Raw genomic sequence first — 27,305 nt, 5'->3', positions numbered from 1 at the left:
TCTGGTAACAACATCTCGAGACATTGAGGGGAGAAAAAATAAGAAGGAAAAACAGACAAACAGAGTCGACACACACAAACAGGCACACAAACAAACAGAAAGAAAGACAAACAGACAGACAGAAAACACAGAGAAAGAGAGACAAGCAGACAGGCAGAGACAAGCAGACAGGCAGGCACAGAAACTAACAGACAAAAAGACAGATGGTTTTATTGAATCAGACAAAATCTGCCAAATCAAACAAAAAATGTCCTTGTGATGTCTTATATAAATAAATAAATGTCAAAATGTGGCCAAAGCAAACAAAAACAGCCAAACAAAAATTAGGATGTGCTTTGACTGACAGACAAACAGACAACGGTAACAAACATACAAATTATACACATTTTGACAAACATACAAATAGACAAACAGACAAGTCACTAACAAATTCTTGCTTGCTCAAGTGTATGCAAAATACATGTAATGTCAAGTTGATACAATAAAATTTCCATTGAAAATTATGTCAATAAACAGACAGCATGCCCCTGACATTAGAAATCCAACCAGCATGTAAATATCACTGTGACATAACATAGTTGCTGTGTTAATGCAATTGAATGTCCTAATTCAGATAGCAATAGAGTATTCTCTACTAGTAGTCCCCACACCCATTGACCTGGACAAAGAAAGCTGATGTTAAAACTGTCCTGGGTTTTCTGTCTGAAGAGCTTCTGTAGATTTCTTCTCAGCAGTTTCCTCTAAAAAAAAGCTCAGGTTCAGTGAAGATAAGAAAAGCTAAGCTCACCAGAGTTGCTTATTTGACCTACACTGTGTTGTCCCGTCTGTCTGTCTGTCTGTCTGTCTGTCTGTCTCTGTTTGTCTGTCTGTCTGTCTCTGTTTGTCTGTCTGTCTGTCTTATTCAATAAATCTTCTAGGTAATACAACAGCTAAGCAATGCAAATAACTCAGATGTGTCCCAACTACCATGATGTCAACCTATTAATGCTAAACCATAGAACAATTAAACCTAAATAAACTAATAACTACTAATATAATTAAAAACTAATCTAGTGAACAACTGTTGAATGTCTCTGTCGTCGGTCTGTCTGTTTGTCTGTCTGTCTGTTTGTCTGTCTGTCTGTCTATCTGTTCTTGAAAGATTGTTTAAATTACTCTAGTTATACATCTTTGTAAATTATCAAGAAATGGCATGTAAGACTCTTCAAACAATTTGTGCCTCCTACACCTTAACATCCAAAATGTTCATTGCTTTTCCTAGTGTTGTTTCCCAGCTGTATTTTCATTTCTTACATTTTTTTCTTTTGCTATGGCTGCATGACCTTTCTCTTTTGCAGCTCTTATCAATGTATCCTGACAAGCAGTCCCTCCATGTTTCACCAATAAATTTTATTCCCAGATCGGTCCTCCTCCAATCCAAACTTACCAGTCGAAAGATAATACCCATGCTCATTAATCTCTGCTCCACAATCACTGCTATACTTGCTGTAAGGCAATGATTGACCGATTCTCAGATCAGATGCTAAGCAGAATTCACCAGATTTGAATGCATTCTTGTCTAAAGTATTGTGTCCAACCAAGCATCAGCTCGTTGACCAAATAATGACCTGATACAAGAAGCATTTTTGTCTGATGTGGCATTACTTAACGTCTCATTAGCTATTGTGAACAAGATATCTGTGTTTACACAATGCTGAAGTCTATTAGTTTACAAACCAACATAGTGAAGTAGCATGGACTAGCTTCAGATTCTGGAGAAGTGGAAAGTGGCAGCGATTTCAATTCCAATTATAGCAAGGTTCCAATAGATGTGTCTATACAGTCGACCACGTCAGCAGAAGTTAGAAACAACAAAATTCAGTGATGGAAATCATATTAGTAGCACACTTGAACATTATGGCCATGCTAGCTTCAACAAATGGTGCTTATACATATCTGCCTTGCTCCACATCACATTACTCATTATGTCTACAACATTCATCGTATCTACGCAAACGACAAAGGCAAATGAGCATTTCATCACGTTGATATAAATTTTAGCAATAAGTTGTAATGCTGAATTGTTCTTGCCAAGTGATTTAACCCAAGTGCATGACAATATCTTGCTGCATACTTGAGCATCAGCTCTGCCAGCGTACAGACAGATCATGACCCTCTGTAGCTGTGCTGACACACTGCAACTGAATAAATCTACAAGTCCTCCCAAATAATTGTACCAGACTGAACAACTGGAACTGGAGCTTTTTTCCATCTAGACTGTTGGGCTAAAAAGCTCACACTAATGGTCACAAGTGTCCAATCCAACAGTTTTCAGTAAAGATTGAAATGAGATATAGGACAAATTAATTCTCTCAGGTTCTCTCATTACAAAGACATTACCCAGGTAGGCCAGAACAGTAAAATCTTTGTGCCATTCCTGATACTGGTGACAACAGAATAAATAGCAGTAGAAAATAAGGTAGGTCTAAGGAGCACCCTGATGGACTCATTCTGATGAAACCATTTCTACTGTAAACTAAAATACTCAATTTTCTGATATTTCTGATCTACATGACAAACGTATCAGGAAACTTCTCAGTAACTTGCTGCATCAAATTGGTTCTAGACATAGACACCAAGTCACTATAGCTACCACTTTGGATGACGTTCCAATAGAGTTAGATATGATAAATCTACAACTCCATACCTCCTGCATTGCAATGCCATGCTGTCTAAAGATAAAGTAAGACAAAAATAATGAAATTCTCTGACTACATAAGGCTCCCACTGTTGCTCTTCTCAGAACTTCTCCAAATATAATTGGCCTTACATCACTGCCAGATTTCGATAAGGGTATTAATCACAATGTACACATCAAATGAAACCACTTTACTGTGGCAAATTGTTCAGAATTGTAGAAACACACCGAGTAAAGTAAGACACAAGTCATCTTTTTATATAACAACATTCATACATGTACGTGTTTCTAACCTGATGCCACCTCCTAAACTCCTTGATGACTTCTGGATAGATTCAATTAATGTAGATTATGTCAAAATATTGGTGGCACTTACCCTGTGGGAATAAAGTTGGACAATTTCAGGGAACATCACTATTAGTGTGGAATTAATTCATGTGCAATGACAAGTCCATCCCAACTAATCTGAAGGAAATCCAACTTCATTAATTTAAATTGTGCAATGAGTTGCAATCACACCAAATCACATGAATTTCCCCCACACACTTTTCTTCTTTCAGGGTATTTGTAAATGTTGTTTGGTGGCAGATGTTGATGTTTTTTCTTTCTGGAAAGGTGTCTCATCTTCAGCTTTTGTAGCAGTTGATTGAGAAACTAGTCTGTGACTAACCAGTGATTGGCTGCTCTTAGCAACTCTCCACTATTGACAAGACATAGAGCAACTTTCCTTTAATCCTACTTTGTATCCGTAGCATTGCTTAGTTTGACAATAATTGGACAGTAAAACTAACTCTTGTCATTTGTATCACAAGAAGCGCTGATGAATAGCCTTAAATAGTTAACTTCTCTGATTCCTGCCCCGTCACCTCAAATGGTGTCTCAAAACATCTGAAAAGTAGGAAAGTAGCTTCCACCCTGTGACAGACCAAGCAATAAGGCAGAAATTGTGAAAGAGAGTGTTCAGTGCTGGCTTTAACAGACATTACAAGAACTGAATTCAATATTTGTTCAATGGACAAAGACTTAGGCCATGTTTCCTCTAGCTGCACCTTAAACTAGTTTAGCCTAAATGTGTTTAAATACTAAACCAGTTCAAGAAAGAGACTGTTTCCACTAGAAATGTGGACATCCGGGATGTGCAAAACAAGCCGTCTAGCAATGCCTTATTTTGAAGTATTGGGCTGCTGTGTCACCAAGTCAGAGCAACTGTTGGTTGTCACTGATTCAGCATCTGCTAGTACAAATTTGCTTGACGATGACCAAGGACACCGTCTTCTCTCTCTCTCTCTCTCTCTCTCTCTCTCTCTCTCTCTCTCTCTCTCTCTCTCTCTCTCTCTCTCTCTCTCTCTCTCTCTCTCTCTGTGGTTCTGATGATTTCTTTCCTCTAGTTAACAACCCTTACATCTTTTAAGGTAATCCTATCCCAGCAAACAGTCAATAGCCATCAAAACGGCGTTGTAAGAAGCCATCTAAACAAGCGCACTACTGTCACGTGACAGTTAAACCTAAACCACTTCGTTAAGCCTACTACTAAATGGGTTTAGGAAATCGATTTAGGTTTAGAGTATACAACTGGTATAGCGCAGGTGAAAACAGGTCATTCCTTAAACCAGTTTAGTTTAAACCACTTGCTAAACCTGTTTAGGCGCTAGTGGAAACGTGCCCTAATTAGAGACTATCAGAGTTCAAGCATGTGTTTCATGATGGTGATCTAGAATGTACAAAGCAAGTTTTGTCTTGCGTCTTTGTTGTTGGTGCTTCGTGACATGTGCCATTAACATCCGAGGACAGAATAATTTCTAAACAAACTTCAAAACAGTAAGCAGTGCAGACAACACAGACAGATTTTGATAAGGACATTCACATGCTCGTCCATTAGCAAACTAGATATCAGGAATGAGCTCGTTTGTATATTTCAGAGCACATTGTAATGACCTTCTGTCTGTCTTGTCTTGTCTGTCTGTCATAATTCATTTATGTGTCACTATGCCCCTCCATAATGAGCAAGTGGGGTCTTTACCCCCATCTGGGCGCCCACCAACCCGGCAGGTGAGCCCAGCGGGGTAGCCAATTCGATATTATTATTATTATTATTATTATTATTATTATTATTATTATTATTATGTGTTGCTATGCCCTCCATGATGGGCAAGTGGGGTCTTTACCCCCGTCTGGGCACCCACCAACCCGGCAGGTGAGCCCAGCAGGGTGCATGTTTCTGTGTAGTCCACACGGTGATCAATGACTAGCCAATTCAATAGAGTGCAGGCATTACGGTGACAGCAAACTCGATACAGCATGCCTAGTGGATATCAATGACCACCAGAAAAGCACTGAACGTCATCGTCAATGGACCGTTCGCCAGACCACAGAAACTCCCTAACGACTGAAACGAGTCATAGTCTCATGGATAAAGCTAGAGAAACATGAGAAAGAAAGACAGACAAGTATTATTATTATTATTGTGTTGTGCTCAACCAGATCAGTCTGGTCTGTAAAGTCTATTACAAGTACTGGAAGCAAACCCTGCTTCAGAAGTACTTAGAATATCACGGCTGTCTAGAAAGAAGACGTGACTTTACGAAGGATCTGAGCAGATCCCAGAAGCACTGTTTTCTGTAAGTGCTGCAGGTTGTGATGACCTGGAATAATGTCCAGCTACCGTGCAATACTTGTGTGCACTGTGCCCAAAGCTCCCAAGACCACCGGAACCACCAGTGTTCGACAATGCCACATGCGGCTTATCTCCACTCGCAAGTCGCTGTACTTATTATGTGTGTCGTGCTCAACCAGATCAGTCTGGTTTGTAAAGTCTATTACAAGTACCGGAAGCAAACCCTGCTTCAGAAGTACTTAGACCATCATGGCTGTCTAGAAAGAAGACATGACTTACAAAGGATCTGAGTAGATCCCAGAAGCACTGTTTTCTGTAAGTGCTGCAGGTTGTGATGACCTGGAATAATGTCCAGCCACTGTGCAATACCTGCGTGCACTGTGCCCAAAGCTCCCAAGACCACCGGAACCACCAGTGTTCGACAATGCCACATGCGGCTTATCTCCACTCGCAAGTCGCTGTACTTCGCCAACTTCTCAGCATGTTTCTTGCCAATGTTTGTCTTCTTATTTCTGAGACAGTTGTCTGGACGATTGGCTTTGATCTTCCTGGCAGTGGGGATGGTGGTATCCCACATCATAGTAATGTCATCCGTCTCCACAAGCCTATCAGGATGATGCCGGTACCATCTGCTCTCCACTGGAACCCCAAAATGGCGACAAACATCCCAGTGAATGATGGATGCCACCTGATTGTGTCTGTTATTATGTGTTGTTATGCCCCTCCATAATGGGCAAGTGGGGTCTTTGCCCCCACCTGGGTGCCCACCAACCCGGCAGGTGAGGGCAGGATCCGAGTAGATCCCAGAAGCACTGTTTTCTGTAAGTGCTGCAGGTTGTGATGACCTGGGATAATGTCCAGCCACCGTGCAATACCTGCGTGCACTGTGCCCAAAGCTCCCAAGACCACCGGAACCACCAGTGTTCGACAATGCCACATGCGGCTTATCTCCACCCTCAAGTCACTGTGTGTCGTTATGCCCCTCCATAATGGGCAAGTGGGGTCTTTACCCCCATCTGGGCGCCCACCAACCTGGCAGGTGAGCCCAGCGGGGTACATGTTTCCGTGTAGTCCATACGGCGATCAATGACTAGCCAATTTGATATAGATTGCAGGCATTACGGTGACCGCGTTCTCGATACAGCACGCCTAGTGGATATCAACGACCACCAGGAAAGCACTGTACGTCATCGTCAACGGACCGTTCGCCAGACCACAGAAACTCCCCAACGACTGAAACGAGTCATAGTCTCATGGATAAAGCTAGAGAAACATGAGAAAGAAAGACAGACAAGTTTCACAATTTACTGTCGTCACTGGGGTTTGAACCCCCAAACCATGGAGTGGTAGCCATTGTCGCTAACCACTAAGCCACGGCGGTGACTATTATTATTATTATTATTATTATTATTATTATTATTATTATTATTATTATTAGAACTAGATTTTAGCGATGGACATATTCTAAGTACACATCCATCATTACATACTGTATACGATGAAATATTGGTGTGGAGTTTATTTTGGCGGATTGGCAGATTTCTCAGCAAGCACCAATATAAAATCTGCCATTTGGCCACTGGGATATTGTAACGTCATGTCATGTGGATGAGGCCACGGTAACGCCTGCTTGCCGTCTATTGTGCTTACCCTGTCTAGCAGAGAGGTTAAACATGAGTATGAGGCCGTGAAGCTTAGATCAATTATCTACCAACAATGTCCAACCGCCAAAAATAAAATCTGCCAATATGCTTTTTCCATCTACTTCTCAGTAAACCGCCAAAGTAAATTCCCACCAATGTCTCATCTTGTACGGAATCATCTAACCTCCACTCAAGTCTCATGCAAATCCAAACAAGTTGACCCAATTCCTAACTTGAACTAGACTGGACCTAATATATATCTGCATTCATACTAAACTCACGAATGCTCCCCTTCTTTTAATAGTTAGAGAGCACACACTTGTGAGGGCATGCACTAACAAACACTTACACAGTGATGCACATACCATGTGGAAATTGTAAATGTTTCTTGACTTCATCAAGCTGTACATCTCTGTGCTTTGTATTTGTCTTGTGATCTTCCATTCTTTCCTCATTCTCTTTCTTGATATCTACATTTGTATCGTGTAACTGGCTTGTCACACCTGCCTCCTCCCCCTCACTTGATTGACTCACGTCTGCCTCCTCCCTTGTCTCTTCATCTTTTCTACTTTCATTGTCTTCCACAGTATGCACCATCCCTGGTTCTTTCAGTGCACCATGCATCTGCAGGTCATCATTCTTTAATGTGTCTGTCTTCATCTCTGCATCACACATTTGCTCTACTGCGTCTCTACCTGAATCTTTATCCTTCTGTTCCCTGCCTAGTTCTTTCCCACTGCTAACATCACAAGTCTCCATAGAAACCTTTTTCTCCTCCATCAACTCTTCATGGGCAGTTGGAGAGTCTGTCTGTTGATCGCTACCAGTTGTGTCATCCATTGCATCATCAGTTCCTTCCTGCTTTTCTTTATCTTCATCATCTGCTGCATCTCCCAACCACACCGCCTTGTATTTCTTATAGATAGGAGCAGCACGTGACATCACTTTCTCGTTGGCCTTGTACTTGCGAACCTATCACCATCATAATGACTCAAACAATCAACAAAAAAAGACAAAAATAAAGACAAAGAAACAAAAGATGTTATACAAAATAACAGCACAAAAATACTCGATGGACCGACTGCATATATCACATCATGCATAAGCTGATCTTACCTTTTTCAGTGTTTCTATAATATCTGGATGATCAACTAACATGTCATGTGTTACACAAAAAGTTGACATGTCATTCAATATCCTCAGACATCGAGTAATATCCTGCACAATACAACGTCATTGATCAATGTTCATAAACAACCATAAATACACCAATGGCAAGTAAATAAGCAAATAAGCAAACAGATGAAAAGGAGACAAACATCCAGATGAGCAAGTGACCAAACAACAAGCTGCAGAGTCCACAAACAGACATACAGCCAGACAGACAAACATAGTCACAAGCACATTAAGCAGGATTGATAATTGAAGATACTCTCATCATGTAATGTGTGTAAAAATCCACATCAAAACAAGCAATTGCACACAAGGAGAGGAGAGGAGAGGAGAGGAGAGGAGAGGAGAGGAGAGGAGAGGAGAGGAGAGGAGAGGAGAGGAGAGGAGAGGAGAGAGGAGAGGAGAGGAGAAGAGAGGAGAGGAGAGGAGAGGAGAGGAGAGGAGAGGAGAGGAGAGGAGAGGAGAGGAGAGGAGAGAGGAGAGGAGAGTAGTAGAGTGGAAAAATAATGCACAGCATGATGCACAGACAATAATCACCATCTAATTATAACAGAATCAAAGTTGATCACTGAATTGTGCAACTAAAATCAGAACAGCAAGATTCATCTCCAGCAAAACCGTTGTACAAATTCTTGGTTTTGATTCACTGATTTTCTATACACTTTGGCAGTTTTCTTAAAAGCCTAAGCTGGCAAATCACATTAATAGCCAAACAACCTAAGCACAGACACAACTGACTTGCTGAGAAGCACATGTACGGTACTTGATTATAATTAACTGCTCACTCTGCAAATACCATGTGTGAAGTCGGCTGAAAATGCAAGTTCAACTGCACATTCACAGCTCAAACTTCATGACCTGTGTAACACACACATGTGGTTTGTTCTCAACCAAATTCACTGCATGTGCATGCAGTACACTTGTACATTTTGATATCCAAGACTTCCATGGTCATCTGTACTGATCAGACAAGATGAAAGGTACGGTGTGGCTTTGTCGTTTCCATCTAAAGAAGGCCTGTTTGAAAGGAGTCAGGCTTGAAAAGAAAGTGTAGATTTATAAAGATGGCCCCTAATAAACTGACACTTGCAATCTACCAGGTAGCTAACACCTCCTGACAATGGATTTGTGAGAGCTTGAGGGCTGGGTATGAGTGAAATTAAATATTCATTTACCACAGTTCTGTGAATATAGATACTGATCACATTGAGCCCTATGCCTGACTACAAACATGGTGACTGTCAATCCAAATGACACCTATAGACCCATGTTCAAATTACAGCCCGTATAAAGTACTAATCACATCTAAACATCTAAATGTGCACATACTACTAAAACATGCTGTTCAAACACAAGTCATTATCCTTGTCCACTAAGCAAATTGTACTGGAAGCCAAGCAGTCTTCCATATAAGAATTAAGTTACTGCCAAGTACAAGTAGACAGAAAGAGTGTCTACCGCAATGTCGCATATAAAGCTAATCTTAAATAAAAGCCGATCTAGAATAAAGGTTAAAAATGGAGTGAGACAAGGCAGTGTCCTTTCTCCTGTTCTTTTCAATATCTATTTGGATGATCTGTTGGTCTATTTAAGGACATCTGGATATGGGGCAAGAATAGGCGACATGTACATAGGTGGTATTTGTAGCGTGACGTGTCAGATTATAGATGATCATAGCTTGAGCATGCATAGTATGCTCTAGTGTGTTTTGGTTGAGCTGTGTTGTGTTATGCTGGAACACGTCTTAGGAGCAGTGTTCAGAATATACTAAACTTTCACATGGTGTCAGAAGTGGGATTCAAACCCACGCCTCCGAAGAGACTGGCGCCTACTTTACCGCTCCTGACCTGATCAATTCCTGCACCTTCTAGTTCGTGATGCTGCTCCATCACTGCTACCTTTTGTTGCACTGCTCGTTTTGCCTTTCCAAGTGTCAGACCGGCATCGGTCTGTACGCGTTCAGACAATGTCTGGTTGCATATTCCGACAACAATGCGGTCATATAGCATTTCATCTGCTAAGGCGCCACATCCACAAGTTTCTATGAGACAATACAGTGTCTCTCTCTCTCTTTCTCTCGAAGATCACATTCTCACGCACTGCAAAGAATTCATCCACCTTATGCATGACCTGCTCGTATTCCTTCCTCTCCTCTTCCGTGACATTTGTTGACGCCAGGACACTCTCTGTGCTCTCGACCATGCAATATAACAACGTAGTGACCTGGCGAGGTTTGACTTCTGTGACCAGCCCTGAGGCAACGCGGAATTGCTCAAATCGCCGTTTCCATCTGCGCCAATTGTCCGGTTTCTAAAAGTTGAAGGGTTCTGGATGTTCTAGCCTAATGCTCGCCATACTCCTGTCACCATGTGATATCTAGCATACCATATACTATCCCATTGCGAGAGAAAGTTCACAGTGAGCTGAACAAAATGGAAGATCTGGGTCTTATTGGAAAGGTGGAAGAGCCCACATCCTGGTGTGCTGGCATAGTAGTGGTTCCAAAACAGACAGGAGATATCAGGATGTGTTGATCTGAAGCCACTGAACGAAAGCATAATGAGAGAGACTTATCCTATACCCACAGTTGATGAGACATTAGCGCAGTTATGAACACACTACCGACCACAGAACAACGCCTAGATATTGCAAAGCGCAGGCAGAAGATATAATTTGTGGATAAATCATGGAGTATTGTAGAACTGGTTGGCCTAGGCAGGCACCCACAAACCCTCAGATAGCACCGTTTTGACAGGCAAGAAGCTTACTTTCAGTAAAGAATAAGATATTAATGTTTGGGAGCCACATTGTCATCCCTAGCAAACTTCGCAGGGAAGCTCTGCAAAGATTCACGACAGACATCAAGGTGTTGCAAGGTGTAGGTTGGGGGCTCAATCTCCTGTGCGGTGGCTGGGAGTCTCTAAAGACATAGCTCAATGGATACATCACTGTCACACGTGTGCAAAGGTGAATAGACAAACAAGAGAACCCCTCATATCATCAAAACTGCCCGTCTATCCTTGGCAAGTGGCCGGATCAGACTTGTTCGAGATAAAGGAACAAAAATATCTACTTTTTGGTTGATTATTTCTCGAGGTACCCGAAGATATTCAAACTGACTTCCACTACGTCTGAGCACATTGCTACAGCTCTCCAGGCTAGCTTTGCAAGGCATGGCAAACCAAAGATTTTAAGACGTGATAATGGTCCTCAATATGCTAATGAAACGATCAAGCAGCTGGAAGAGAGAGATGGATTTTGGCTAGTCACGAGCACAATCCTACATTGTGTCGTCCCTGAAAGGGGAGGTGAGGAGGAACAGAAGTCACATGAAACTAGTACCGAAAACAGAAGGGAGTGAGAACAACGAAAAAGTGGTTTCAGAACCACCATCTCGAAGGTTAACAAGACTGCAACCAGGACCCTCATTAGACCTTCCAATAGACTAGACTTACAAGGGGAGATGCAGAGTGATGTATCAAATTATAGACGACCATAGCTTGAGCATGCGTAGTATGCTCTAGTGTGTTTTGGTTAAGCTGTGTTGTGTTACGCTGGAACGCGTCTTAGAAGTAGTGTTCAGAATATACTGAACTACCACAGTATTGCCTATGCTGATGATGTTACATTGGTATCCCCAACAAGATACGGGATGCCGAAAATGCTGGATACCTGTTCCCTATTTGCTGAGAGAGTAGGCTATTGTTTAACAGCAAGAAAAATGTTTGTACAATTTTCAGTAAAAATAGACTTCTGTCATCCATAAACACGGAATTGCAGCTAAATGGGTCTGTTATGATGTTCAAAACGTCAATAAAGCATGTGGGAGTAGATATGGATTCATTTGGCCAAACACCATTTACAGTGAAAGCAAAAGTAAGAAAATTCTTTGGCGGAGTCAACACAGTACTTGGAAAAACTGGTAGGATTCAGTATTCGGACAACGTATCGAGGTGCATAATTGATAGACAACTGTGCCCAATAATGCCATATGGGTACCATACGTGGAACTTGGACAGATGTGATGTGAAGAATACTATAAATAGAGGTCTGAGAAAGGGGGTCAGGAAAGGTCTCGGCATGAAGAAAGAATTAGGGCAATAAAACACAGTTATTTTAAAAGAGCTTTTTATTCAGTAAACAGGTTAGAGAAAGGAATGCTTATAGTAGCTGTTGACAAGAAGTTGCAATTAGGTGTGTGTAAGTAATTAGGATGGGTTGTTTGTTAGTTAGTACAGTTAGTACATGATGTGAAAGAAAATTGAATAATAATAATAATAATAATAATAATAATAATAATATCAAGTCACCGCCGTGGCTTAGTGGTTAGCGACAATGACTACCACTCCATGGTTTTGGGGTTCAAACCCCAGTGACGACAGTAAATTATGAAACTTGTCTGTCTTTCTTTCTCATGTTTCTCTAGCTTTATCCATGAGACTATGACTCGTTTCAGTCGTTGGGGAGTTTCTGTGGTCTGGCGACAGTCCGTTGACGATGACGTCCAGTGCTTTCCTGGGGGTCGTTGATATCCACTAGGCGTGCTGTCCCGATGTTCACGGTCACCGTAATGCCTGCAATCTATATCGAATTGGCTAGTCATTGATCGCCATGTGGACTACACAGAAACATGTACCCTGTTGGGCTCACCTGCCGGGTTGGTGCGTGCCCAGATGGGGGTAAAGACCCCACTTGTCCATCATAGAGGGGCATAACAACACAAAATAATAGTAGTCCCGGATATTGATGGAAGATGGACGTCTAGCTGTATCGCTCGTCTCAGAGCTAACTGAGGAGCACGTTCCTTGTCGGGAAACCAGGACAGGGCTCGAAAAGTCGGCTTTTGGAATCACTGGAGCTGTTAGGAAGACCAGGAATAGTTCTGGGCATAGGGCGACTCGACTGGTTGAACCATCTCTTGTGCGACGTCTGATTTGAATTTGGCTTCAAATCCTGCTGATGAGACTACTGTGATGCCCACCATTCCTAGCAAATCTTGTGTTTCGGCTAACAGGAGTGGCAATGCAACAAGACGACGGATATGGACACGACAAATGAATAGGGAAGTGATGTTTTGTTATTACCACATGCTGTTGTCATGCAAGTTCTCTGCTTTCAGAAAACCCATGCATCAGCTGTGGTGTAAGCAAAATCCTTCTCTGACTGACGTCTCTGAGCAGCGTTCAGCGGACCAGAAGCGATATCTCCTAACTTCTGGAAGTCTGACTGAATCAGAGTTGGAGGAGATTAAATGCGAGGCCGCACAGGATTGAAAGCCTGTCTCAGGTTTGTTCTGTTACGACTGATGTTAGTCCTGGTGTGCAGATGTCGGCATTGGATGTGGTTTCTGCTCTATCAGCTGATAGTTCCATTGTCACGCCTTTGCTTGACAATGTGTCACTTTGCATGCCTTCAGTCAGGATGGCGCCTGCTGCACGTGGTGGGAAACCTGTCGTGTCAATGATGCAAGAGGATCATGAGTCTGCTAATCACTTGGAAGATTACTCCCTTGTTCAGTCAGGATGGCGCCTGCTGCACGTGGCGGGAAACCTGTCAAGTCAATGATGCAAGAGGATCATGAGTTTGCTAATCACTTGGAAGATGGCTCCCTTGTTCAGTCAGTCGCTGTTCTCTCTAAGGACTGCTCATCTGCAAGAGATAGTGGTGATATCCTATCTGTAGATGACACTTTGGATTCAGTTCAGTGCAGTGCTATCAGGGAATCACCATCCCCTTGTGACTCTGTGAGCTCTGATCTGATGACTACACATCCTAGTATAGCTTCTCAGCTAGAAAAGATGGAAACTCCTACATCTCAACTCAGTCCAGACTGCTGCCAAACGGAGGATGGTCTTCACTTGATAGTGATGCTCCTGTGGACCCTGTACTTCGTCAAGAGTTTGTTGAGGAGTAGCAGAAAGTCAGGCAAATTCCTATCTGTGAGAGAACGCCTTCCAAGGATCTATGTGAACAGTGAAACCCTGAAACTTATTGGTGATCTTAACACGATCATTAATTCGTAGAAGGATGAACCAGATATGAGTGAAATCAGTTACCTGGTATACTCTGCTGCTTCACTAGTGTCCAAAAGGCGGGGCTTAAAGACGACAAAGTCAACCAATTCTCACACTTCAACATGCAATCTCACTGTTGCTGGAGGTTAGAAAGGGTTCATCGGGCATTCGTATGTTACATGAACTCCGACTTCTCCGGCATCGGTTGGGCATTTCCTGTTTGGAGAGTTGTGAGGTCACCATCAATCGATTGAAAATGGAACTTAAGTCCAAGGTCGAGCGGACTAGGAGGCTGGAGAAGAATTGTAAGAGACTTCGCCAGAACGGTTTGTTTCAACAAGATGCTGAACGGTTTAACAGAGATTTGGGTAAGCAGACTATCCAGGTCACTTCCCCGCCATCCGAGTCTGAGATTGAACAAGTATTGGGGTGGTATCCTAGAAACTGGGGTACATCACAATGAGTCTGCCGTCTGGCTGAGACGTCAAACCGATGGCGAGACGCACAGGAGAGATGAGCAGCAGTGGTTACCTATCTCAGACAATGAGGTCACATCGTGTCTCAAAAGGACGGGGAACTGGAAGTCTCCTGGTCCAGACAAGGTTTCTGGTTTCTGGGTCAAGCGTATCACGTGTCTTCACACTGATCTGACTCGTAACTACAACCTGCTGGTTCAGAATCCAGACTCTGTACCCGACTGGTTGTCTCAAGGAACAACCACTCTGATTCCTAACAATGACAAGACTGACCGGGCCAAAAATTACCGGCCTATCACGTGTCTGTCTGTCTTCTATAAAACCCTCACCTCACTCATCAGGCAGAGGATAGCAGGGCATTTGATTCAGAGAAACCTCATGGCTCTGGAGCAGAAGGGATGTCGACAGGGATCTTTTGGTGCAAAGGATCAGCTGTTGATCAACAAGCTGCTTACTGAAGACTGTAAGACCAGGCACAAGAGCTTGAGCATGGCTTGGGTGGACTACTAGAAAGCCTATGACAGCGTGCCACACAGTTGGTTGCTCCAATGCTTTCAGGTGCATAAGATCCGTCCATTCTTGTGCAGGTTCCTGTCATGTGTGATGAAGAGTTGGAGGAAATCGATGGTGCTTTCTTACGGGAACAGTACAATCAAGACTAAGCTTATGCAGATCAGGAGGGGTATTTTCCAAGGTGACTCACTTTCCCCACTTCTCTTCTGTATGGCTCTCAATCTTCTGAGTTAAGAGCTGAACAGAACCTGTTACGGCTACCAGATGACCACTGGGCATGGTGAGACTGCCAAACGTCAGCTCATCAGTCATCTACTTTACATGGATGATCTGAAGCTGTATGGCAGAAACTCTGATCGGTTGGATGGGTTGTTGCACACGGTCCATACCTTCTCTGATGACATCCAGATGACGTTTGGTCTGAACAAATGTGCTGTTGCACACTTGGTCAATGGCAGGTTATCTGGACACAACTCTGGAGTGATGGTAGGGTTAGTCACCGCCATGGCTTAGTGGTTAGCAACAATGACTACCACTCCATGGTTTTGGGCTTCAAACCCCAGTGACAGTAAATTATGAAACTTGTCTGTCTTTCGTTCTCATGTTTCTCTAGCTTTATCCACGAGACTATGACTCATTTCAGTCATTGGAGAGTTTCTGTGGTCTGGCGAACGATCCATTGATGACGACGTTCAGTGCTTTCCTGGTGGTCATTGATATCCACTAGGCATGCTGTATCGAGTTCGCAGTCACTGTAATGCCTGCAATCTATATCGAATTGGCTAGTCATTGATCACCGTGTGGACTACACAGAAACATGTACCCTGCTGGGCTCACCTGCCGGGTTGGTGGGTGCCCAGATGGGGGTAGAGACCCCACTTGCCCATTATGGAGGGGCATCGCGACACATAATAATTGTCGAACACTGGTGGTTCCGGTGGTCTTGGGAGCTTTGGGCACAGTGCACACAGGTATTGCACGGTGGCTGGACATTATTCTAGGTCATCACAACCTGCAGCACTTACAGAAAATAGTGCTTCTGGGATCTACTTGAATTCTTCGTAAAATCATGTCTTCTTTCTAGACAGCCGTGATGGTCTAAGTACTTCTGAAGCAGAGTTTGCTTCCAATACTTGCAGTAGACTTTACAAACCAGACTGACCTGGTTGAGCATGTTTTTATAAAAGCCGGAGAATCGAAGACCTTGTCCTGTGGTACAAGCCCATCATGTGTAGAAGCCGAGGTTTTATCAAGATGCTCAGCACACATATGCATGCGTGCATGTGCATATGGACAAGTGTCAGCACGTACATGTACCATTCAATGATACTGACAATGATCAGATGGATGACAAAGAAGAAGCTGACGCTCTTAAAACTGGCAGCTCATGGTAGTCATGTTTATATATCTTAACAAATCTTGCTTTGGCAGATACAGACCACCTCTTTGCCTATCACTCCTTCTCTTTCCATATCTTCCTTCCTTTTCTTCCTCCCTCTTTCTTCTCGTCTCCACTGTTGTCCACATCCTCTCTTATCCTTGCTTTCTTCCCTCCCCTTCATATCACTCTCTTCCCTGTCTGCCTCCCCAATCTCCTCTTCTTTCCCCACTGTCATTCACTCCCTTTAATCAGATTCCAATCCTACTCTACCACCACCAAACAACAAGCAAGCAACTGGACTAACAGGTAGACATACACAAACAGAAAAATCAATAACCAAAATAAATATACAAAAAAACAAATGAATAAACAAGTACTTACCGGAGCCTCAACTGTCAATGACATCTTCAAATTAGCATTTAATTTAAGCAGTGATGCAGTTAACTGCTCTCTTTGATTCTTCTCCCTTTCCTGCTCAGCAATAGCTGCCAGCTTCTCTTTCATCTTAGCACTTAGATCACGTTTCGCTCGAAACGACTTCTTGGAACTACTCCTCCAAGAATCACCCTGTAATCACACATATGTGAGAAGCAATAAACATAATGGTTACAAAAAAGTAACTTGCAAGCAAATACGAATCAAAATACAATAAATAAACTAATCATCTACAAATGACATTCAATCGATGATGTGTTTCCATGTGTTATGCATGCTCTTTAACTGTTAACTCTACACTGGAATTCAGTGGTAAGCATAAGGCAATGACACCAATTATAGCTTGCAGTGCTCAGCATATCAGAGCTTGCTTCATGTCTAGCAAATGTCTGGCACTATTCCACATAAGCAAATTAGACTGACTTCATTGAACTAATCTTGGTAAGTGGAAAATAGCACTTATGTAAGTTGACAAATTATGGCTACCATGAATACCTGGTACTTCCTTTAAATGAAGAAGCAATATCACTACAAGGTCACTTAGATGTCACTAGACCTCACATGCCAAGACAGTCTAATTAAAAGCTAAACAGCTTTATAGCTGTGTTGTGTTGTTGGCATAGCAACACTAGAGTACACGCCTGTCTCTAATCGTCCGTTTGTCATTGCAACACTTACATAAGCGGCATCCCCTTTTGTCACAATGAGTTCAGCACAGTAAGCATAGAAAGTCATCAAGTTGTTCAGACAGTCGCTGGTCAATGCCAACATTACTGTACCCTAGTGACTGTACCCTAGTGCTGCCACGCCTCAAGTAAAAAGATTATCAACAACATTCCCACTACCAAATAGATGTGAATATGATAAAAAGCAGATGATGTTACACTACATCTCAAAATGCCAAAAAGTTGTCAGCAATGCCAAGGCTGTGATACCTTTACTGCTATGCCATATACATTTATTTTGTACTAAACTAACGATGTCAACAATGCTTACCGTTCCATAGAGCATTGTAACACTACGTACCACATCACACATGGCTTCTTTCCATCTTCCTCAACGCTACTCAGTTACGAGCTAACGACCCCAAAACAATGTGTAAAAAAAGAAAAACTATTAGGTTGTCCAATCTTGAGATGAGCTTGCACATGAGAAGCAAGTTCAGCTTTAGATCAACATGTTCTAGTACACAAAAGGAGCATCTCAGGGATTGTTGTATGGCTCTTGGGACGTTGCTGTAAGTTTGCTCATGAGCAATAAGTCCAATTCGTGATTGCTAGTCTCAATTACATGTACGACATTATATGGTTGACTTGCGGTGGATACAGTAAGAATTTTATGACTCATTTGAGTCTTTCTCTCAAGTTTCTTCACTCAAAACTTGTTAGACCAGACATGATTTTGTCTTTTCCAAGTAGAACACTCAGCAGCTACAACTTCCCAGTTTGTTTGAAATATGTTGACATTTTGCAAATGATGTCTTTGTATCTAAGTTTTTGGGCCACCGACTCATCTTGGTGTATAGAGCAGCTGACTAAAAAGAACTTGCTTTAGCACTCTTCTGTCATCCATTCTGACTACATGCCCGATCCATTTCAACTGCTGCTTCATCAGCATACATCCTATCCCAGTCATACCAGCTCTTCTCAGGACTTCAACATCGGATACCCTCTCTGTCCAATGTATTCTCAAAATACGGCAAAGGTAGCTGAGTGAAATTTTTCCAGTTCTTCAATGTCTCTTTCTGGTATAAGGTCCGTGGGACCCATACATGAGGATTGGAAGCACAACTGCTTTGTAACCTGTACGTTCGTACTCATTTGTATTCCTCGTTGACTCCAAAGTCTCTTCTGTAAAGCACCATAATAGCTCCACTTGCTTTTTATAACCGAGCTATTATGTCTTCTTCAGCAGTGCAACCATCTGAAAAACACTTCCAAGATAAGAAAAGAAGGAAACTTTCTTCAAAGCCACTCCGTTGATGTCTTCTGCAATAGAATTCTTACCAGAAGATGTTTGGAACATATACTCAGTTTTCTTGATGTTTATTTGTAACCCAAAGGCAAGGGCAGCGTCTTCAAAACAATTGACAATGTGTTGTAGGTCATCTGCTTAGTGAGCAACAAGAGCAGTCATCTGCAAAGAGTAGATCCTTGAAAGTCGCAACTGAAATCTTGGACTTTGCCAGAATTCTATGTACATTGTACAAATTGCCGTCCATTCTATACTGAACAGACACTCTCTATTACCTACTTTGTGAATCATTTCAGCCATCACGGCTGCAAGGAAGAGAACAAATAAAGTAGGTGCCAACACACCACCTTGTTTGACCCCTGTTTTCACGCACAAGCTCTGAGATTTCTCACCTTCACAAACAACTTCTGCTGTCATTAATTCATGTAATTTTGTCTGACCAAGCTGACAAACTTGGGTGGGCAACCCATTTTTTCTAATACTTTCCACAGAGCCTCACAACTGACTAAGTCAAATGCTTTTGTTAGATCCATAAAAACTATATAAAGTGATTTTGTTGTTTGTTGCATTTTTCTTGCAGTTGCCTCAGGGAAAACACCATGTTACTGGTGCTCTTTTCTCTGCGAAAACCACATTGAGACTCGGGAAGTATGTCTTCTGCAATCGATTCTGATAATCTATTCAAACAAGATTCTTAATATTACTTTACCAGCAATGGATAGCAGTGACATTCCTCTCCAGTTTCCACATTCTGATTTGTCACCTCTTCTTTTGAAAATAGTAACTATATTAGCATTTTCAATAATTGTGGTACCTCCTCAGTGTCCCAAATTTTGTGGATAACCTCCATAAATTCTGCTATAAAAATGGTACCACCTTTCTGATAAATTCAGTAGTTAAGCCATCTGTGCCTGCAGCCTTGCCAGCTTATAAAGATTTAAGGTACGCCTAATTTCTCTGTGTTAGCAATTCATCCATGGCACGACACAAAGGTTGTTGTGGTAGTGCATCCAGTGCTGCAGCTGTAACTGCTGTATCTCTATAAATTAAGTAAAGACTCAAGTGACGCTTCCCACGAGCAAGAATTCCACCTTGCCAGGTATTAAAGCCTGATTCATAATAGTGATGTTGATGTTCACGTCAATGTCAACGTCTGACGTCGATGTCAATGTCAATATTGTGAACATGCCAGCATCACCGCCTCTGAGCCCGGCGTCACAACGTTGATATAGATGCTGGAATTGAACCAAGTTCTATTCCAGTGTCAACAACTGGAAGTACTCAGCGTCAACCACAAGCATGTGATCATTTTCAACCAATCAAAAGCACACACCCTTGAACTAAAACACATATCTGAGACCAGCAGTGGATGAAGCGTTGGTGGAATCCGTGAGGAACTACCCGTGTTATTGGCAAATCTGGTCGAATGATTAGAAAGACTATAGGACTGAAGGAAAATACCTGTGAATTGTCTTTGCTGCCGGCATCGCTAAAATATTTTCCAATCCACTTTCGTCTCCTTCCAGGTGTTTAAACTCTCTTGCGTCTACAATGCAGCAGAAATAGCAACAGAAGAGTCACGTATACTAGCAGTATTCGTTATGTTGAGCGTGGTGGATTCAACCTTTGGACCATCTTATCTGTGCATCGCATCTCACAATATTGTGAACAAGTCAACATCAATGTCAATGTCAGACACTGACATCACCATTGATGTTGACATTGACGTAAATGTCCGCATCAATATTGTGAACCAGGCCAAGGACTGTCTTTAATTCACTGTAGAAGCGTTTGTCATTGTTGTCTGCAAGCTGTTGCAAATGGAGTACACAATTTTCCACCACTCGTTGCATATTCGCCACAATTCACGCTGAGCTAACTTCTTAGTGTCTTGAAAGACTTTCTCATTCTGGGAGACTGTGTACAATGTTGAAGCCTCAAACAAGCTTCATGTTTTCTGTTAAAAAGGTGCTGTATTTCCACATTGTTGCTGTCAAAATAGTCTTGCCTTCTGTGTTTCTCATAACCATTTGTTTCCTTAGCTGCATTTGTTGCAGCTTTTTGAAGTCTACTTTGAAGTCTACACCAAGAGCCCTCAGGCTCTCCAGACATTATCAATACTTCTTAAGCTGGCTTTCAAAACTGTCTAAAACATTGGGTTTACTGTATTTAATTGACTGACATCAAGTCTTCTAATTGAACACCAAGAGAAGCACCTTTTGGTGACAATTTTGAAAGCTACAGTTGATCTTAACAAACAATGATCTGTTGCACATTCTGCACTTCTGATAACTTGAGTCAACTGAAAGTCCCGCACATCTCTATATCTGATAATGATGTAGTTGAGTTGATGCCAATGATGCGATCGAGGATGCTTTCAGGTTGTTTTCAGTTTATCAGGCCACTGAAATTGAGTGTTGGTAATGCTTAAAAAAAACAATGAACGGCACAAAGTTGGAGCAATAGCCGACCATTCCCATTCTCTTTACTGTCTCGACCGACTCTTGCATTGAAGTCAACCATCAGGATAAGCTTGTCCTCTACTGGAATTTTGACTAGTATATCATGTAGTTGGTCATAAAAGCTGTTCTTGATTGATTCCTCTAATGTTAGCATTATGACATACACACTGATGATTGTTAGAAACTTGTTCTTGCTTAAAGGTAATCTTAGGCTCATTATCCAATCACTGTGGGCAATGGGAAGATCTGAGTTTACTTACTATTTTCTTTCTAATTGCAAAACAAACACCCGAGACTTGGCTTTGATCCTTTAGTTTCCTTGACCAATAGAATCGATATCCATCATTTCCAATAGAGTCAATATCTATCATTTCTATAGACTCATCTAGACTGCCCTGTTCAGCAAGTCTTGTTTCTGATAGAGCAGCAATGTCAATTTCAAAACGAAATAACTCTGTCGCTATCAGAACTGATCTTTCCGGACATTCAGAACTTTCGCGATCAAGCATTGATCTGATATTCCAGCAGCCAATTTTCTTGACCTTGACGCAAGTTCGAGTGCTCCTGTTGAATGTACATGTGGTGGAGAAACGAGTTTGTCACTGCGCATGCAAGACTGAGACATACTTACACGACATTCTTCGCAAAGATCAAGCTAGTCGCTTGTTTGACCAGATAAAGTTGTGCGAGTGATAAAAGAAAACGCGATTCCTTTGCAACGAAATGAAACATCGTAACAGGAGAATTAGACAAGAAATTATAGTGAAGACCCAAATGTCCAGTCTGTATGCTCACTAAGGCAAAACATGAGTACCTACTGATGGACCGATCAAAACAGGACGACCAGTAGACATCGAGATTCATGGGTTCGTACGATGAACTGATGGTTAAACTACAAAAGGTAAATCCTATGTAGCTTAATCACAACTCTTGAATCACTGTAGCTGCTGTCGTTCTTCAAAATGGGTTGGCAACTGCGGAACTCAACAGAGCTCTGGGCACCGTCCTCCACATCTGGGAACACCACACCTGCACACACACACACACACACACACACACACACACACACACACACACACACACACACACAATGAACAAATGTTAAACCCTCCACGTCATTCGACGTCAACCTTAAGGTCAGTTGTGGAGATAGCTTCCCCTGCCTCTAGAGACAGGGACTTTATGCGGTATGTGGAGGCTTAGGGCCAGCGCTACAATCCACTTGGAGCTTGGCTGGAGTCCCAGGGGCACTGACAATGGTGCAGCTCTGAGACTGGACACCAAGGACCACACGTACCCATCTGCTGCACGATGTTATTGCCAAGCCAGCGATCATGTCCACCCCAGTCAATGACCAGGTACTAATATATAGTCCTGAGTCGAGACAAGCAATTGTGTGCAAGTTTCTTGCTTAATTAATTAAGGTGATTATGGCGCAATATCTTCCTTAAGGAAATCATGCCATAGCTCGCCATCACTGTTACTTGAACATGCACCCTGCAAGGTCCCAGATGTTTTCATTCTCCAAATGCACTCTCTAACCATTGAGCTACAGCACCACACACAACACAAATGCACACAAACACACACACACACACATACACACGCATGCATGCACGCACATGCACACGTGCACGCGCGCGCGCGCACACACACACACACACACACACACACACACACACACACACACACCTTAATCCTTGAGAGCTGTCTATTTGCATGTAGCCTCGTGAGCCAAGCCTTCCACCGTGCTCATTGCGCAACTTCACGTGCTGTTCGCCTGCTCACACATGAGAGGAGGTGCTTGAGCCGGAACTGCTCGCACGGAGGGAAGGCTTGGTTGCAAATCTGTACATCAGCTCATGACGTGCAGTGGCATGTTCATGTCACAAAACTTGACCTAAATACATTGTTTCCATTGATCGATGACTTGATGCAATTAGAGTTACTGGAACCTTTTAGCTAGACTGGACACGCCTTTAGTTCCTTGTTCTCACTCTACAGGGTGATGATATCGCTAACAGTTTACACGCCGGCCAACTTACGCACCTGCCATGATTTCTATGCTGCAGCTACCCTCACTGGTAATTTCCTACACCTGTCAGTCTAGTATCGTCTTGCTTTAAAGATGTTTCAGCAACGCACGGAGCAAGACTACAAAGCTGCAAAAATTGCCTTGTGAGGATGTCTAGACAGGTACAGTTGCCCTCGTAGCGCAGTAGCACAGTCAAGTTGCTGCCGATTGGTGAGGCTGCATCAGCTGAATGTCGGACGTTCTTGGACACTTTCAATTGAAGTCAGTCAGGAGAGCATCCGCTCTCTTCACAGTCCATACGGAGTAGTTTTTCCCACTGCTCCAGAACATAAGATGGGATGATGGTGTTACCTGGCCTTGAAATCCAAATTTGAAAAACCCTACTAGAGATTGCCTCAAGAGACTCAGTGAGACTGCATGTAACTCGCTTGCAAAGAATCCAATCTGTCCATTTAAGTATCTTATTACATACAAACCTTGCTGACTCGCGTCAACGCACACTCATTATAATCATGTTAAGTCAAACATTAATCAAGTTAGGTCAAGTTTTGTGACATGAACATGCTGCTGCACGTCATGAGTTGACGTACGGATTTGCAACCGAGCCTTCCCTCCATGTGAGCAGTTCCGACTCAAGCACCTCCTCTCACGTGCGAGAAGGTGAACAGCAAGTGAGGATGCGCAGTGAGCACGGAGAAAGGCTTGGCTCGCGAGGCTACATTGCATGTAGCAATGATAACAGTGTCCCCAAAGAGATGAAGCACTAAAGAAAAACGTAATAGTGACTGTTACTGTATAGAAATTAGAATGTCATGTCCTATCTCTCTGTCTGCATAAGGTCTTCCACACAGGCATACAAAAATTACTCTTGTTGGTTAGCTGTATGTTGTTGCATCTGTAGACTTTCCCTGTCTATAGCCGTCAGACAATCATTGACCATAGACTTCAACACTATGCATCCCTTTCTTCGTCTTCTGGTATTCTCACTTGTGCAAAATTATCACTGACTTGGTTTACGTTTTCGTAAGTGCCACCTGGCCAACTGCTACATGGTGCGCAATTATTAGGTCAGCTCCTTGCTCTCCTCACTTGTCACATGTTACTGAGGTAACCACTTGAAGGTGGTTGACCAACGTATGTAGCTACACCACACACACACACACACACACACACACGCACACACACACACACACACACACACACACACACACACACACACACACACACACACACACACACACACACACTGTAAATCTAGTAATTAGTAAGGTAACACAATAATACAAATGCTATTCACTGTGAGAAGTGGTAAATTGGACAACACTACACAAACAAATACTATATGCAAACATGCACAAACACAAACCGTAATCCACTCAGAAGAGATTTCAAGAAAACAAAGCACAAATATCAGAATAAACTATTGATTGTTTTACGTAAATCTTACTAGCCACAATAATGTAATACATTACCTTTGTTGAATCTCTCTTTCTTTCAAAACGTTTATCACTCTGCTTCTTTGCACTGGGTTCTAAGCCACTTAAATGCTTTCGTTTTCTCAGGATAAACTTGTCATCAGAATCAGAGTAAGCGCCAGCATCTTCTGTCTCCTAAAAACAAAATAACAGATACTGCCAATAAAAGCTTCTTCTGTGGAATAACCCCACGTGGATGCCGGTGTGTGTGTGTGTGTGTGTGTGTGTGTGTGTGTGTGTGTGTGTGTGTGTGTGTGTGTGTGTGTGTGTGTGTGTGTGTGTGTGTGTGTGTGTGTGTGTGTGTGTGTGTGTGTTAAAGCTCAGTTGGTTAGAGAGTCCAATAAAGTGTGTACATCTGGGACCTTGCAGGGTTGCAGGTTCAAGTCAGTGATGGCAAGCTATGGCATAATTTCCTCGGGCAACAAACTTACACACAATTGCCTCTCTCGACTCAAAAGTGTAAATGAGTACCTGGTCTTTGACTGGGGGAAACAAGTATGCAGAGTCAGAAAATCATCCAGATATTGTGCTTTTTTGAGTTGGAGTCTGAGAAAGATATTGAGTTGGATATTTCTTTGGTTCATCCATGGAGTCTTGATATAGCCAAACAATCAGGGCAGGTAGATGGATATGCAGCATTGAGAGAGAAGAGGAAAAAATGGAAAAATTCGAACAGGAAGTTGTACTGAGTGGCTCAACACCCACAATCATTCCTCCAGTCTTTGAACATTTTGATCGCTGGGGCAAGTCGGCAGAATAGTTTCTACAAGAACTGGCAAAAAAGGCAAAAGCTATTGGAGATACCAAACAGCAGTAGGATTTCTTACTGATCGGAGACGACGCATTTCTGTTTTATTACAGACGTGTAACAGCCAAGTGATCTTAACAAAAATATCTCGCCTCTCACATGGTCAAGTAGAGATAGACAAATTTAGAGATAGGGATATTCAGTTTTTAATCCATTAGGTCTGAATTGATAAACAGAGTAATGGACTGAGGTGGATTTGTTTACTCTTGAAGATTTGCTTGTCGTATCTTTAAAGTTTAAAATCAATAAAACAATTTGTCTGTCTGTCTGTCTCTCCCTCCCTCCCTCCCTCCCTCTCCCTCTCCCTCTCATGTGTGTGTGTGTGTGTGTGTGTGTGTGTGTGTGTGTGTGTGTGTGTGTGTGTGTGTGTGTGTGTGTGTGTGTGTGAGTGCACGTGTGTGTCTTACATCTGGTGTTGACCATGAGCTGGAATCATCATCTGATTTGCTTGACTTGTGAGGCTTTCTTGCAGCATTCTCTCCCGCTTTATCTTCACCTGCAGAAATCGTGTGACGACTTCGCTTCACGCCACGCTTCTTAGTCCTTTGCTGAAAGACAAAACATAGTACAACAAAATGTCAGGCAGACAACCAACAGCACAACTGTGTAATGTAGTGAATTGTGCAACGCAGTGAGAATAATCAAATATATGTTAAATAATAAAGCAACTTAATGCACCAATACAACATTTAATGTTTCTGTGCACCTCTAATACACTAATCTAACACACTAAGAATGCATGACTAAAATGTGATTCAAGAGCCGAGTATAGAGGTACATTCGATTGACCTCTTACAGAAGAGACTGAAAGCTTTTGAAAGATACTTGAAAAAGGTTGAAAGAGACTGGAAGATTCAATCCAACACCATTTCCTCGCTGGAAGAGCTGCGCCAAATGTGCATGCTCAGTTGTTTGTGTCTCGACATAAGACATTTACAACATGGACGTTCACTGCACACTCGTAACCACGCTTCTCTTTCAAACTCTTCCAGCCAAGAGCTGGAAGAAGTGGAAGAGGATAATAAAAGGGTCTTTCAGAAAAGGACAGTAATCAATGGAATGAGTCTGAAAGATACCCCTTTCTTCCTGTCCTTAAAGAAGTCAAATCAAACACGCCCAGACTTGAAACACTTTCATCACAACTACGGCGTGAACTGAGAATGCTTTAAGGGGCAGTCCTACAGAAAATCAACCTACACTCCAAAATAGCTTTTAATGAAAGAATTTGAATAGCATTAGTTTTATGTCTATATATTTGCATCTGTTGTTGAACTAAAATTCATTGCTTTCTGCAATAAATGACGTCACCAGTTTCAAAGTCAACAAACGGCGTGTATTCCGTGAAAACTAATGAAAACTGTTTAGTGGTCAGTATGGAAAGTGCACCAGACATCCGTTTCTGTTCCTGACTGTCCCTGCTAGAGTCAGACTCGCTGATTTCTCTTTCTGCCTCATATGTAAAGGGTGAATTTAGCTCCATCTTTTATCAGGCATCAGCAGAAACAGTGGCAATGATGAGATCAGCTATGCTAACAATCTTTGTTCAGGATACATACACCCAGAGCCGTACAGATAGCTCTGCATACACCCATGCACCCAATGCACACAACGCAATGAACTATTAA

General features: G+C 42.4%; 1 protein-coding gene across 1 annotated transcript; it reads right to left on the bottom strand.

Moving 5' to 3' along the window:
• Positions 1-468: 468 nt before the first annotated feature.
• On the bottom strand, positions 469-27,160 carry LOC134187704 (hepatoma-derived growth factor-related protein 2-like). Its single transcript, XM_062655857.1, has 8 exons — positions 26,989-27,160; positions 26,803-26,858; positions 26,088-26,228; positions 24,870-25,007; positions 16,873-17,058; positions 8,051-8,152; positions 7,300-7,906; positions 469-740 (listed from the first exon to the last, which is right to left on the bottom strand). Exons 1-8 carry the CDS (start codon positions 27,158-27,160, stop codon positions 679-681), a joined length of 1,464 nt encoding a protein of 487 aa, XP_062511841.1. The 3' UTR covers positions 469-678.
• Between the last annotated feature and the right edge of the window lie 145 nt (positions 27,161-27,305).

This window comes from Corticium candelabrum, chromosome 12 (assembly GCF_963422355.1).
Source record: "Corticium candelabrum chromosome 12, ooCorCand1.1, whole genome shotgun sequence".
In the NCBI taxonomy this organism is placed as follows: domain Eukaryota; kingdom Metazoa; phylum Porifera; class Homoscleromorpha; order Homosclerophorida; family Plakinidae; genus Corticium; species Corticium candelabrum.
This window is presented reverse-complemented; position numbering and strand designations above follow the sequence as displayed.